A 16,579-nucleotide genomic window follows, 5' to 3' on the forward strand; every position below is an offset into this window, starting at 1 on the left:
TAAACATATTTTGTTTACATATAACAGACTAACTTTTGTTTACACGAAACATATACTCATAATTTTTGATATATCAACACAGTTTATGTACACATAATTTTTATATACCTATAGTTCATGATCATACATTTAAAAGCAGTGATATCAAGACTATTATCATCTTAGGTTTTGGATATTAAGTATATACACAGTTCATTTACATGTAATATTGGATTTTCTTAAATCTACCTGTGCTGCCTTCAATCACAACGAGGTCGTCTTTGGTGTCCACGCATAAATCGCATGGAGCCTGTAAATGACAGTTGTCAATGTAGCGGAGGAACTGTCCGTCCTGATCCAGGATGTGGATACGGCTGTTGGTATATGTACGGTCTGCTGTCAGGATCCGACCCTGGCTGTCTGTTGTGATGCCGACTGGACTAAATGATCCCTTGGTAGTAGAGGGAGGACCAGTGTAAGTAAATCGGAGTTTCCCGGCCTGATTGACCACCACTACTGCACGGGCTCCATAGTCTGACACACAGATATCTAGGTTCCTGTTCTCACTGATGTATTTAATGGCACCAGATGAATAGAAAGGTTGTCCGTTGTCGTCGTACTGAATTCTTTGTTGTTCTGTGGTGCCAAAATATCGCACAACCTTTGTTGGTATATCGTTTTTACAATTCATGATGACCAGGAGGTCACCAGTGGAGGAGGTACAAATATTTAGAGGTTTCCATTTCTGAAGTCTGATCACTGTCTGTGTCTGTGTATTCTTCACTATGTTTACAGTGTTATTGCCTATAGCAGTATAAACTAGATCCCCACTCATTGTCACTACTATGTCCCGTGGAGCCTTTCCTGACTTGATTTTCATCGACTTCACCAGTTCTCCCCATAGGTTGTAAAGTCTCATGATGTTGTCTTCACCAGAAGTCCATATATATCTTCATTACTCAGACAAGACACGCAGCATAATCCTTTACACTCGGTCTTTATCTCTGTGATGACCCGTGGTACACCAATGAGCGGTCTGTCCGGGGGAGAGGACTCAGCACCTTGAGAATCCATTGAGTAGCCATGTTCTTCTGTTTGATGGATAACGCTGACAAAGAACCAAACTGTTGATAAAGCTGTTCTTTGTTGATCCTATGAGGGGTAAAACTTGGTAATGAAAATGTGAGTTTAGGAGGCAATCTTCTGAATTCGTCATTCCTGGACTTGTAGGCAGAGACAAGAGTGACATTATTGGAGTCCAGTATCTTTTTCAGTTCAGCAATGCTCTCTGTGATTTCAGAAGTGGTGCGTTTGATTTCTTCTTCCTGCTTTGTTAAGGCTGCTATTTGTTTGGAGTAAATTTCATTCAGATCTGATTTCAGTTTCTGGATAATGGCGTCAATTTCTGTAAGTAAGTCTTCCCCATGTTTTTCAATAGCTGTTGTCAATTTCTTGGAATTTTCATTTAGGTCAGCTTTCTGAATTGGAATAATTGATGCAATTTCTGTGTATTTTGGATAAATGAATTTCTCTAGTTCTTTTAAATCTTCCATTAAACTTTCTTTCTTGGTTTCTAGACTTTTCAGAGTAAAATCAACTTGTTTGTGTCCTAAATGTTCACCAGTCGAGACACAGTGTGTACATATTGGAATGTTACATTGTTCACAATGTAGTTCGCATAGCTTTGTAGAATGTTTTGAGCATTTTGGAGCGGATCCCCTCTTTTCCAATGGCACCACTTTATGTTCTTTGGATAGATCTAAGAGATGTTCCCCCACACAGGCTTTACACAGATAAATGTGACAAATGTCACAATGCAAAGGGGGGACTGGAGTCTCACAGAGATGACACCGTAACACATCCTGGGCCCAACTCTGGTCCATGGTCACATTAGCTGTAGACATTCCTGAAAAGAACACGAAATATAAATTTCATTTAGAATAATTTGATTTACTTACATATTAAAAGCAATGCTTGATTCATGTTATTGTTCAATGCATTAGAAAGTGTACCCGTGTGTGTTAATAGCGACAACACAGTAGTTTATGAAGTAATTGTTAAATGATCTGTGAACTAGATACATGTATTCGACCGATCAAAACAAAATTACTTATATTTTGACACATCTACCATGTGACCTACATTTATCATTCATAATAGTATTGAAAAAAGGAAATCGAAAAGAAACGTTAAAATCCTTCACTTCCTATATCGGGAGAAATTCATTCATAGCTTGCCGTTTTATGCTCGCATGAATTTGTTTGTTTTCGTAAAATAACATAAATATACCAACCCTAAAATCCAACATGGCGAGTCTAGAAATTGTTGGTGTTTATTTTTCTTCCCTGTCTGTTTACCTGTATCACGTGATTATCAACACCTGACAGTGGCGGATTTAGGAATTAGGCGCCGATCAGAAAGAAATTGTACATTTAAAAAAACAGAACAAAATATGTATATCTTATATCCAGTTCCAAATAAATAAAAACAAGTGCTCTACATGCCTTGACTGTCACTTGAGTACCATAGCCCTTAGATGGACATGCTAGGGAGTCCTATGTATTTTAGGTTTCATTTTAAAACCTGGGTAAACCCTAACGAAACCCTTTCGACTGTTGCGCTTCCCTAAATTTTATTGTTTGATGTTTGCAAGGGAGGGGGAAGGAGTCAAAGTAATCGAGGATTTATCTATACACTAGCTCAAGGGACCAAAGAATTGTAAACTTTTTTTAAAAAAGAGACATGCAGGCCTTTCATACGTATGTTCATTATTAATTAATCCACACAACAAGCAGTTAAATGCTTTACGCATACACTGCATGGGATATGAAATCAATAAAAGCTGTATATTTATTATTTTATTTTGCTGCAAAAACTTGTTAAGTTTGCATGTAACTTAAATTTTTATGGTATTTAAGATTTGATAAACTCATTAATTTTTGTCAGTCTAAGAATATTCTAAGGAATATATAGAGGAATCAATTTTTGTACAGGACGACAATAATTTTAGAAGATAACATTTTCGCAACAACAACAAAAATAGCATGAAAATGCAGCTCATATTGCTCTAAATTTACGGGATGGGGTTTAAATGTAAAATTTTTAACAAACCACAGACATCCAATAGCAATATGTATCCATGTGTATAAATAGGTTACCCCCTTACAATTCATAAAATACATGAACCCCAGCCCAAATTTTCGAAAAAGGACATTATGGTCATTGGACATTATAACCATGCGTTAAGTTGATTTCCCACGACAGTGAAATTACGGAAGAAAATTTACAATCTTTTATACATTTTCATTACGTCACTTACTATTGAACTTACCCATTGGCCTAAACCCCTGACCCCCCTAGGTCATTGATTTCACAATTTCGGTAAAGGGTTTCATGGACATCATAACCATGCATTCAGTTTTCTCCTCACGTTTGTTGGAGTAGAGAAAAAAAAATTTGATTTGGGGGGGGGGGGGGGTAGTTTTGGGGTATATTTGGCCCCATCCCGTGGCGTCCCAGGGATGGTAGCCATTAATTTCACAATTTTTATTTCTCTTACGAAGAGATGTTTCAAACCAAAAATGCTAACAATTGGCCTTGTAGTTTTTAAGAAGAGGTTAAAAATGTAAAATTGTCAACGGACGACGCACACTGCACGACGAAGAACAATTGCAAAATGTCACCTTAGTGAGAGTGGGTACATTTGTAGTATACTGTTATAGGAAGGATATGAAGATTGGTCATTGACAACTCAATGAAATATTTCAAAGACTGTACAGACCACACACGTAGATTTCCCACCGTATTTTTCATTGATATACAGTAACGTCTCCTCTTTGTTCAATGCCATGCGTGTAAATTTACATCTCGGTTTATTCAGCTGGTATTGGGCACCTTGAAACATTAATATAGATGAAGTTTCACCCTGATGAAAATTTGACGACCGTTTAAAAATTTTCAATTTGTAAAAATTTGAATTTAAATGCTTTACAATATTATTAGGAAAACAAATAAATGACCCAGTGGCAGCTCTTCACATACTTGATACTAGTAAGATCTAACAGTAAACACTAAACCATAGCCTATTGTTATTTTTTTATTTCATTAATTAAAGGTCTGAAGACCCTTCTGTAACACATCCAACATGATTGGATAAATCTCCGCAAACTCTCGAGCCTGTCGGGACTTCATCTGGTTCACATATCCCATCAACGCACCACTGAAAACAGAGCAGATCAATTGTTGTGCATTTAACCAATTTAAGAATTTCTGAAAGTTTTGTTTGAAAAAATCAATAATGTAATACTAATTTAGTACTGAAAATGTAAGTATTTTATACAATGTCGTGTATTTAAATATGTAACTAAAGTACTGAAAGTATTGACTGTTTGGATTCATATATGTTGATAAAATTTCTCTGCAATATTTTCTGATCAAATTCTATAAATATCTTTCTAGATTTCTAGATCTTTTGTATTTTCTCAAAGATTAAAATAAGTATTTGAAAACTAGAGACGAGCTCGTTGCAAGCAACGATTAGGTTTTCCGTCGTAGCTGCGTCATACTTGTGACGTATTACAAAAAATTGATAGCTGACCATAGTACAATATTAGATGTGTAAACACTGAGAAACAAAGTATTATATTTCTGTGACCGCGTAGATTTTACGGTGATAGAGAATTCGTCTGGATCTGCATCGGTCGTGTGCAGTACGAACCGGGTGAGGGAATGTTGGCGTAAAGTGTATAAGGTAAATGGTTGGGGCGCGCTGTGGGCCGTAAGCTAAAACGAAGGGTAGGTTTGCCATATTCCCGAAGGTCCACCAGTATACAGTTTCAGAAAAATAAACAGGCAATTGATGCAGGATTCCACATTATTGGACGAGACTCAACGATGGCAACAATTTAACAGACAGACATGTTACAAACAAGTCGGATATGGCCAGAAGTGGCCTCCGGACTCAAGACTCTGGGAGAGTAGGACGTGGCCGGGGCTGGCCGCCGTATTCCAGACTGCGCATTGACAATTGTACATAACTATTTATAAGAATCTTAACAATGAGTATAAATTGCAATTGACAGGTAATGATATAAGTAAGCTGAGTGAAAGGTTCACAGATATAAAATAATTGAATAAACTCAATGAGTCTTTGATGTCCAAGAAATGAAAATCTGATAATTGCACAATGTTGTTTTAAGAGGTTAACAGTCCTTGAGACATGACACTCTGTCTTTTTGAAATCACATATAAAGTCTGAAAAGTGTCAATCACTAAATAAAAAAAGTAACTATGTAAGAAATAAACTGTGAGAAAAAATTACGAAACAGGTGTTGAATTTTACAAGTAAAGTAAAAAAAAAAATTATAATTGAACAGTGTATTTTGCACGATGATACTACATGTTTATGAGCAAATACAGATCTTAACACGTTGTCCCTAGTTTGATTCGCCGCATTTTATTCAAAGAGTGGGACTGTGGTTATGCCCGGTACGAAGGTAAAAAGACCATTGGCAAACGTTTTACTAGCATTTTTACTAGCATGCGGAGATCCTGGAAATTTTACAAGGGGTTTTGAAGAATAATTTTGTATTTCGGGGAGGTGGAACATGCGCGGATCAGAAAATTTTTCCGGGGTGGGGGTTGAAAAGTCAGACGGTTATTTGAGTTTGCCAAGGGATGTCCGAGGCATATTTGGTAAGTTTATAATGTACACGTAATTGAAAGAAATTTCGCTGGGGGGGGGGGGGGTCTGGAACCCTTCCCCTTCTAGATCCGCGCACGGAGAAGACCGATGCCGGAAATTTTACTGTACTTTTAACCATTTTTATTTAATTATTCATGTTCATAATTATCAGAAAACCAATATTACCTTTCAAAGCAGTTAAAACTTAAAACTTAAGATATGAACCATTTAGTCTCGGTGAGTATTGCGTCCGCGTACGAAAATAATGGCAATTTTCAAGAAATTCGGATGGACAATCTGTGTCCTAGGTCGTCCATCCGATTCTTTTTCTGACTAAAAGCTACAGACCTGCAGTTAGAGATTGTCAAACTCTTATTGATTATGTCAATTTGTTTGTCTCAAAAAATCATTTTTTAAATCAATAAAGTTTTACCTTAAAAAAAAAGAAAGAAATCGGGCACAATTTTCAATGTTAGCATTTTACAATTTTATGGTTTAATAAAATTTCAAGAAACAACTCTTCATTGCTTTATCCGAAATATTGCATGAAAAAAATTTACATCGCATTTTTTAAATTACAAAAGGATATTCAAAATGAACTTGGATTAACCGCTAACAAACAGGCATAAAGAGAGACTGAGAACCAATTTCTTCTCTTTTTTTTTTTTAACATCAAAAGAAATTCAAAAATAAATCAAAATATATTTTTTCTTTGTATGCGTTAATGAAAATGTAGATCAGCAAGGGGTTCTTTTTCGTGCAAGCACCTACTTAACAGATTGTTACACGGGTCTACAACGATGAGAAATATCGTTGTGGCAATATTGTGGGTGAAGGATGAATGTGTAGTTTGTTTTTTAAGTTTATTTTTGATACATGTAATTATATTTATCTGGATCGGTTATGTTTGTTAGTTTGTTTTGTTTATTAAAGAGGGGAATAAAGAAATGAGTAATTTACAAGCGCGTAGCATCGTTTTTGAAAGTGGGGGGGGGGGCAAACTCATCCAACAAATCTTGACAAGAAAAAAAAACAGATTTTTTTTTTGAATTTTTCAAAATTTCACTCATAATTTCATGATTTTCATAGCATTTTTTTTACATGCTACCAAAATGGGGGGGGGCAACTCCATGATAATTCATTTTTTTTAATGTAAATTTTATAAAAATAGTTGCTTCGAGAAAAAGTGGGGAGAGGACATCTTTATGTCATATAACATGTGAAACTGATTTCATTCCACCCACAAGCTTGAAATAATGAAATAATTTTAAGGAAAACAATATAAATAGACGTCATAAATCCCATATCAAACGACATATTACCACTTGATTCTGCGCGTCTTTTTAATGAATTTATAAACAGCGGCAAATTCTAAAATGTATTTTTAAAGGTAATGTTACATGTAGCTGCAAGTCTGTAGACCTTGTATGAAAAATTTCGGATGGTAGTCAATTTTTCCGGGATACAGACCGAGCGGTACACATATGCAGCTAAGGTAACTAAGAATAATTCCAATAAAATACTTTGTTGAGTAATGCAAGCTTTTAAGATTTGTATAAAAAATAACACCCAAATACTTCGTCTTATATTCGCTATTTGTAGAACAAGCAGAACCAGTATCAGTCTGACCGGCCTCACCATATACATTGCTGGAATTTTATTGTCCTAGCATTGCATTGCTCTGCATGTACACAATTTCTTTTAAAAATTAAACACTTAAAGTGTTCATCTATATGGCTACACATAACGTACACACGTGATTCAAAATAACCCAGACGGAAAACGGTAAAGAATTCAGTCATTGAGTCTACGTTTTATAGATCTGGTAAGAAAACACATTGCGGGTCTGAATGTTTGTTGATATGTCAATCTATCAATATACAGTTTGTTAATTATTTTCGATTGCTAAGGCTACAGCGTATTTGATGAACATTGAACAACATTTTTTCCATGCCACTTATTTCCATGGAAGATAGCGAATACAAGTATAAAGCATTTATAAAATTTATTTAATTACCTCTTTAGAATTGTGTATGGAATAAATAATTTATAAGTTGCTGCTGAAGGTTGTTTGGTATTTTCGTTTGTAGACGTTTTGCAAGTAAAAAACCTGAAACGCGGGGCAAGTCATAATTAATATCCCTAATAACCGTAACTTAAAACTAGCGGCTTTGGATTCAAATATTATCGTATACGAATATTAAGTTCACTTTTTAAAATCATCTCCACGATGATAATTATATTATATCCATCGCAAATCAGTATGTTCTATCGGGAGCAATCCCGCGTTCGTTTAAATTGCCAGCGTACATTTGTCATGACAGTAATACACATTGTGCTTTATATGACGGCCGTGTATACGTATTGTAGAAAAGTTGAGTTTAATTATCATGCATTGGAACCATTTTATTAACACATCTCCCAGTACTGAAACAATTCAAAATGTCTCTGTTACAGTAACACAGTGGGGCGTTAATCGTGTACGTCCAGCTCTACAAGCACATGCACTGTCGTCTAGGCGACGGCCTGAATACAGCTAGCGTCCTATCGATCGGTTACCTGAGTCTCGTAATGCATCTAAATATAGACAGGGGCACAGTTATGAAACAAACAACAAAAATAAGGTCAAAGAGGTTTATCTATATGAAATGAAAATGTACATATGTATAAAACATTTGGGAATTTTATGTGGAATTATTTTTGCGCGCTACATGTATCAGTTAGTGCATTACAAGAAGCCCTTTCATAACCTCATAAACGTGCGCACCCCCACACAAATGGACCGAACTGACAACAATTGTTTCTGCAAATACTGACTATAAATTACGAAAACATTAAATTAAATACTATAGAAGGATTCAAAATTAATTTCTTTACAACTTTGCTTAAATAATGCATTAGAAATGTTTATTCCTTTTTAAGTTATTGATAAGAAACTTTGGACGCCTCAAACTCCCTAATTATAAGGGCCAGCTCCTTTTTCGGTATACCGAATGAAAGGTCTGGGTAAGACCAAGAACTTTTAAAATATATGTTATAACAAATTTTTATCAGGTAGAAAACGAACACGGAAAATACGCGAATTTTTTTGATTTTTTTTTTCTTACCTTTGTTTCAACATCTATACCTTCCCTTTTATTTGCATTTAAATAATAAATAAAATATATCTCGCACAAATTCAATGTATTAGCTTCCAAACCAGCCCATCTTTGATACTCTGCCAGTCATCGTTAAAGCTAAACCCCCTGGACAAAAGAAGTCGTTAAATTTTACTTAAAGGGGAATAACTCAAAACCGGATAGGGATTTTCCTCAACTAAAATATGCAACGACAACATCACGCGGCATGTTATCAGTCCTGAAACTTTCAAAACAATCAGTGAACAAACGAGCGAGATATTAAGGATCAAAGTTGGCGTCTAGAAGAAAAAAAAAATAATAAGAAATTTGAAAAAAATTTCAGAATAATAGTAAGGTTTTCTGCTGAGAGCGGAAAACCTTAATTAGTGCTTAGAGAGTTGTGCTTACTTTATCAGGGTAAGTCTGTTTTTTTCTGAGGGTTGGTCCTACTTGGTATCTACTTATTGACCAATCAGCAGATTGAAAACAAAAGTCCATCATGAGGTTTGAATGGCATTATGACAAATTTCTGTTTAATGATAAAACTTAAAATCAATGCAGAATCTGAATCAAGGCATCAATACAATACTGAAATTAAAATGTGCTTGATCATATCATGTGTAATTATTCAATGTTTAACCATAAAAACTGACAAATAATTAATGATATCAGTATAGCCCCTATGCTTTCTATTTATACATTAAATCAGTGATACCTGGTGGGGAGACTTCATTTCCTGTGGAGCTCTCGCGAACAAGAAGTGAAGAATGGTACTGTGTGGAATGATGTCACCAATGGCCTGGCTTTTACTGATATGCTCACCATTCTGGAACAGTGGTGGTCTTAAGAAGGAAATGAATGATCAAAATAATTTTTATGAACATTTAAGACCATGATGAATGTGATTTATTTAATTTGTGAAAAAGGAGATAATAAAAATACATTTTTAAGCTAGCTTCTGAAACACCAGTCGGTGTATGTCAAAGTTTATGAAAAACAAGAACTGATATCAATTATCTTTGAAAAAAATTTGGTGGTTTAAAAACTTCCCGAGTAATTCATTTGTAATTATACCTAAATGCCCTGAGTAGCTTATAATCGTTGCCCAGATCAGACACATTTGTACAGAAGGGAAAGATGGCTAACTCCGTCTCTGCGAAGTCAGCAGCCAGTCTCATCTTCCCTCCCCAGGGGCCGGATCAGGCTGGCGTGTCTGACAAACAGCTCCACAGAACGACACGCTATCGGTTATATGCTGGGATCAAAAAAAGGATTCAACAAGAAAAAATTTATTTTCTTAGATCGTGAATTTTAAAATACATGTATGTTTGTCATGACAATGATATCTAAACATTCACCTGTCATATATAGAATCGTGAAACATATCTAGATATTTACCTGTGATAAATGGAATCCTGACACTGATGTATAAATGTTTACCTCTATCGTATAGAAGTAATGGAAGAGTATAAAACATATATCGTATGTTACGTAATAAGAGGTTTAGACGGGATTGAAGTTCAAAATTCTCGTGATTAATATCTTTAAAAGAAGAAACATTTTTAAAAGCAATAAAGAAGAAAAGATGCTCAAAATGATGTATTTAGGAATATGCGACTCAAGATAAAAATAATGTACATTTTAACGCAATTTCAAGGTAAGTTTTATATTTATGTCTACCGAGACTACCATTCTAATCGTGTTAAACTATCAACTGTACGACCCCAGGGTAGAGCATCTGCGTGGAAGTTAGTCAGCAGGTGTTACATATATTGACCGTAGAAATAGCATGTCACTGATTTATCTGTTTAGCTTTTTATAGATACCACTGTTTTTACCGTAATACTTATTAATATTGTGCCTATATTAATGTGTTTATTTCACTTTTTTACAAACCACATCAATGCAATATTGTCTAAAGCGGGCACATTCATGTTACTCAACTGTACGATCAGAATGGATATTTTTTTCAAATGGACTTCTAAACATGTAACCTGTTATGAGCAGACTTTGTTTTGAGGGGTCATTGGGCATTGAAATTATTTCATGACTGTTTCGCGATCGTTGTTTCAAGGGGCATGGTCACGATTTTGGTCAAATTTAAGTTTTCTGTTTTTATTGTTTACAATGCTTAAGCAATGCTTTTCTAATTATCAAATGAAATTTGAAAGTTAGTCGTAGAGTCATAAGCAAGATACAGGGCTCACAATTCATTTTTATGTAAACAAGGCTTGTGTTATGTTTTTGTTTACATAGATGCAAAATACCAGTAAAGGATCTTTTTCAAGCTAATTTATCTATCTTCTTATTCATTTTAAGCATAAATAAACATTTCCTAACGCTTAACACATCCATTTTAGGTCTAAAACTGGAATTTTCACTTCAACACTCAAAATGTAAACATAAGCTTTGTTTACATAGCAAAGAATTGTTAGCTCTGTAACTTGCTTATAGCTTGTATATTATATAAGTAAATATAGATAACTTATTTTTTATCTTATTATATTATTTTTTAGAAAAAAGAATTGGAAATCCATAATGGATAACGACACACATTTCTAAAGCATATTACAACAATTAATAATCTCGAACAAATGAGCATATTGTACTATTAAAATGTTCAGAATCCTTTATTTCCGGGACGTAACTTTATTGATACGTTTGTATCTTTAATCAGTGGTATTAATCTCACACAGTAAAGGGTGTTTAGTCTGACATCTGCTTAATATATTTAAACCCTGTGGGTACGTATCCGGCCATGTCTTTAGAAACTCGCTTCAGTCAAACATAAAATAGATCACATCTAGTGTTCATAATTATGAACGAAAAGTTTACAGTTTGGTCGACGGTCCATAGGCAATTCTAAGACTGTCCGTTTCGTACCGACAATGTTCCGCTTAAAAAAATGTAAAATACTTAACTTTTGTTTTCAAATATTCCCAAACAGAGTCGTGTATCTTGTGAAAACATATGCTATTTAAATACCGTTTACGTAAAGTATATGGCTTATGATCTAATTTTATCATTAGAGTAATTGTTCATAAGCATTCATTAATTGTGGGTAAAACGAGAAGTGTGTTCCCATCAACAAATCACATGTCAGATTGTCCTTCAGGTATCGCAAGGTCTTTTACTACCTTGTCGATAGCCATGAACTAAGCTACAAGTTTAAGTGTCATATTTTTTTTTAATGAAGTTTTTATGGAATCCGATTCTTAAAAAATATTTATTTTTATATGTTTAAGGTTGACGTTTACTCAGAACGAAAAAAAATTCCACTGATGATAATGAAAAACCAACAATTGTGTTTTATAGACCTTTTATTGTAGTGATAATTTTCATTTTCAAAAAAGTAGGTCAATGACTTACTTTTTGTGTCAATGGCCATTGTATATTTTTGGAAAATTAAAGGAAAATCCCTTAAAATTTTACACTATGATTGAGATTTTCTTAATTATGAAAATAATACGAATTGCTCAACACTTTTGAAAATGAAATACAATTTATGAATAGCAGTGACACTAAATACATACAAAGCATTAAGTTTTCGTTTAAAATTTTTATAAATAATCCAGTCCGAATTTCCTCTATCACTTTTCAAATTCCTACCCATTTTTGATCCAATTTTACAAAAAATTGAATGATGATAATACAAAAACATTTAAAGTATTAAACTAATTATATTGATCTTATTCTGTTGGCATATAATTTATATGAGGTCAATGATCAAAATTTTGAGATATGGTGTCTTTTCTCGTTTTTAAGCATATTTCAATATTTTTTAAATTCGGGCCATACGGTTATTATAATGAATAAATGAGGTATAGCTAACAGAAAAAATATGCAAAATTATATAGACTTAAATATAAAATCTTAACTTTTAATATTAGAGTACTTCCAAAAATATTTAAGCGGAAAACAAAATCTGCAAAATTTAGTCCGAATTTCCTCTGTTTGGCTAAAAGTCTATTTTTATTTTGGCATAATTCCATAATATAGTAGAAATATCGAATGTTATGTCAATAATAATTCATTTCACGGATACTTTATGTGTTTAGAACAAATTTTACTCATGACATTGAACTTTACAACAATCCGAATTTGAAAACTCAAACCCTGAGTAAACAACACCCTTAACTGTATTATATATTTGGGCAAGCAGTTAATAGTTAATTCGCTTTAATAAATATTTAAACACACTGTAATTGATTTTGTTATAACGGTGATAAAAAAAATGTGAACGATTCAATATTTCTACAATAACTGCAAGCATATACTATGAATTTTATAATAATGTGTTTTCCTATTAATTTATTCTGTATCTCAGAAAACTGCTAAGTAAGTGTTAGGATCGAGTTTATATTTTCTTATGGATAAATCTATATTAACAACATTTCTTTTGAAGCCTAATCTACGGTACCATAAAAGGCTACTTTCTTCCCCCGTTTTGTAATTTATTAAATTATAGATAGCTTTGATTATTTTTAAATCTGATTTTGTATATTTCTAATCGATGTAAAATGTATATCATAAGTTAATATATACACTACTGAAACCACAGGTTGCAATTCGGGACTGTATTTTTTAGGGGTGTCTTTGTGATAACTGAATAAAAAAAAGCTACGTTAGTTTTTCGTGTCTTTATTTGCTTAACTGAGAAATTAATCCAAACTCACTTTGATTTGATTTGTTACAAAACATATTTTACGCTCTATAAAAAATAAACAAACGGAAATCAACAAACGGAACATAATTCATTTGAATTTAAAGTGAAAGTGGAGGATCTAAAACTTCCTGGGAATTTCTTTATCAGATTATCGTTAAGAGTAAGCTTTCTCTCTGTATTTTTCATCTTTATATTTAATGATCTCCACAGATTAACCTATTTCTCACAGAACTATCATATAAATTATAAGCATTAATTATTGATCAAAAGTTTGTCTCTACATTTTTCAGCTTTATCTTTTTTTTTGTTGCAGACTTACAAGCATTATTCAAGCAAAAATACTTAATGCTCATTTGTGAAGGAGAAACTTGAATAAATTAAAATCTGAATGTATCACCAAAAGTTTTATTAAACACAATCTGTTCATTTTATACATCATTGAACTATATGAATAACATTTAGACATGGTCAACATGTCACATGTCACATAAAATAAACATATTTTGTTTACATATAACAGACTAAAATTGTTTACACGAAACACATACCCATAATCTTTGTTATATCTACACAGTTTATGTACACATAGTTTTTATATACTACCAGTACATACATTTAAAAAGCAATGATATCAGGACTATTATTATCTTAAGTTTACATATTAAGTATACGCACAGTTCATTTACATGTAATATTGGATTTTCTTAAATCTACCTGTGCTGCCTTCAATCACAACGAGGTCGTCTTTGGTGTCCACGCATAAATCGCATGGACGCTGTAAATGACAGTTGTCAATGTAGCGGAGGAACTGTCCGTCCTGATCCAGGATGTGGATACACTGGTTGTTACGGTCTGCTGTCAGGATCCGACCCTGGCTGTCTGTTGTGATGCCGTATGGATAGAATGATCCCTTGATAGTAGAGGGAGGACCAGTGTAAGTAAACCGGAGTTTCCCGGCCTGGTTGACAACCACTACTGCACGGGCCGTATAGTCTGAAACACAGATATCTAGGTTACTGTTCTCACAAATGTATTTCAAGACACCATATAAATAGAGAGGCTGTCCTTTGTCATCATACTGAATGCTTTGTTTTTCTATGGATCCAGAATATCGCACCACTTTTGCTGGTTCATCATCACTATTCATGATGACCAGAAAGTCACCGGTGGAGGAAGTACAAATATATTGGGGTTTCCATTTTCGAAATCTAATCACTGTCTGTATCTGTGTATTTTTCACTATGTTCACCGTTCTATCATAGTAATCAGTATAAACTAGATCCCCACTCCTTGTCACTGTTATGTCCCGTGGATTGTTCCCTGACTTGGTTTTGATTGACTTTACTAGTTCCCCCCGGATGTTGTAAAGTCTCATGATGTTTTCATTACTACAAGTCCATATATCTTCATCACTCAGACAAGACACGCAGCATAATCCTTTACACTCGGTCTTTATATCTGTGATGATTTGTGGTACATCAATGAGCGGACTGTCCGGGGGAGAGGACTCAGCACATGGAGAATTCATTGTGTAGCCATGTTCTTCTGTTTTGATGGATGACACTGATAAAGAACCAAACTGTTGATAAAGCTGTTCTTTGTTGATCTTCTGTGGGGTAAAACTTGGTAAGGACACCGTGAGTTTAGGAGGCAATCTTCTGAATTCATCATTCCTGGATTTGTAGGCAGAGACACGGCTGACATCTTTGGAGTCCAGTAACGTCTTCAGTTCAGCAATGGTCTGTGTGATTTCAGAAGTGGTGCGTTTGATTTCTTCTTCCTGCTTTGTTAAGGCTGCCAGGTGTTTGGAGTCTATTTCATTCAGATCTGATTTTAGCTTCTGGATAATGGCGTCAATTTCTCTATGTAGGTCTTCCCCGTGTTTGTCAATAGCTGTTGTCAATTTCTTGGAATCTTTATTCAGATCAGCTTTCTGAATTGGAATGATGGATGCAATTTCAGTGTATTTTGGATAAATAAATTTCTCTAGTTCTTTTAAATCTTTCTTTAAAATTTCTTTCTTGGTTTCTAGACTATTTAGAGTAAAATCAACTAGTTTGTGTCCTAAATGTTCACCAGTCGAAACACAGAGTGTACATATTGGAATGTTACATTGTTCACAATGTAGTTCGCATAGCTTTGTAGAATGTTCTGAGCATTTTGGAGTAGACCCCCTCTTTTCAAAAGGCACCACTTTGTGTTCTTTGGATAGATCAGAGAGATGTTCCCCCACACAAGCTTTACACAGATGTATTTGACAAATGTCACAGTACATTGGAGGGACTGGGGTGTCACAGAGATGACATCGTAACACATCTTGGGCCCAACTCTGGTCCATGGTCACAATATCTGTAGACATTCCTAAAAAAGAACACAAAATATAAATTGCATTCAGAATTATTTGATTTACTAACACATTCAAATCAATGCTTGATTCATGTTATCGTTCAATGCATTAAAGAGTGTACTCGTGTGTGTTAATAGCGACAAAACAGTAGTTTATGAAGTAATTGTTAAATGATCTGTGAACTAGATACATGTATAATACAAAATAATAGGCCTTAGCCCAAAATTCGACCGATCAAAACAAAATTACTCATATTTTGACCCATTCACCATCTGACCTATATTTACCATATTTATATATATTTATGATAGCATTGAAAAAAAGAAATCGAAAAGAAACAATAAAACATTTTACTTGTTATATTGGGATAAATTTCATTCATAGCGTGCAGTTTTTATGCTTGCCTATATTTGTTTCTGTTTAAGTAATATAACATAAATATACCAACCCTAATCCAACATGGCGAGTCCAAAAAATGTTGGGTTATTTTTTTATCTTCCTGGACTGTTGACCTGTATTACGTGATTAGCAACACCTGACAGTGGCGGATTTAGGAAATAGGCGTCGATCAGAATGGGTCTAGAACATACAGGTGTATAGAACAAAACCAAATATTTATAATTTATATATAAAGTCCAAAATAAATAAAATCAAGAGGTCAATGTACATGCCTTGACCGTTACATGAGGACCATATTCCTTAGATTGACCTGTCAGGGAGTCCCATGTATCTTAAGCTTCATTTTTGGGTCTTAAACCTAATCCGAGACCTCTCCAATTGTTACT

The 16,579-nt window shown here is 34.1% G+C and overlaps 1 protein-coding gene across 3 annotated transcripts in view; it reads right to left on the minus strand.

Moving 5' to 3' along the window:
- Window positions 1–259: 259 nt before the first annotated feature.
- The window catches only part of LOC117682278 (E3 ubiquitin-protein ligase TRIM45-like), a 178,374-nt gene continuing 162,054 nt past the window's right edge, over window positions 260–16,579 (minus strand). Inside the window, exons 1-2 of one of the 3 annotated variants that reach the window (XM_066082643.1) lie at window positions 16,243–16,277; window positions 260–1,885 (exon numbers count right to left, since the gene is read on the minus strand). In XM_066082643.1, the coding sequence (XP_065938715.1) occupies window positions 978–1,883 (906 nt within the window). In that variant the 5' untranslated portion in view covers window positions 1,884–1,885; window positions 16,243–16,277 and the 3' untranslated portion in view covers window positions 260–977. Of the gene's footprint in view, window positions 1,886–2,272; window positions 2,341–16,242; window positions 16,278–16,579 lie in introns of those variants that run through there. The other 2 variants (XM_066082644.1, XM_066082645.1) reach the window with 2 other exon arrangements.

Source organism: Magallana gigas, chromosome 4, assembly GCF_963853765.1.
Source record: "Magallana gigas chromosome 4, xbMagGiga1.1, whole genome shotgun sequence".
Lineage (NCBI taxonomy): Eukaryota > Metazoa > Mollusca > Bivalvia > Ostreida > Ostreidae > Magallana > Magallana gigas.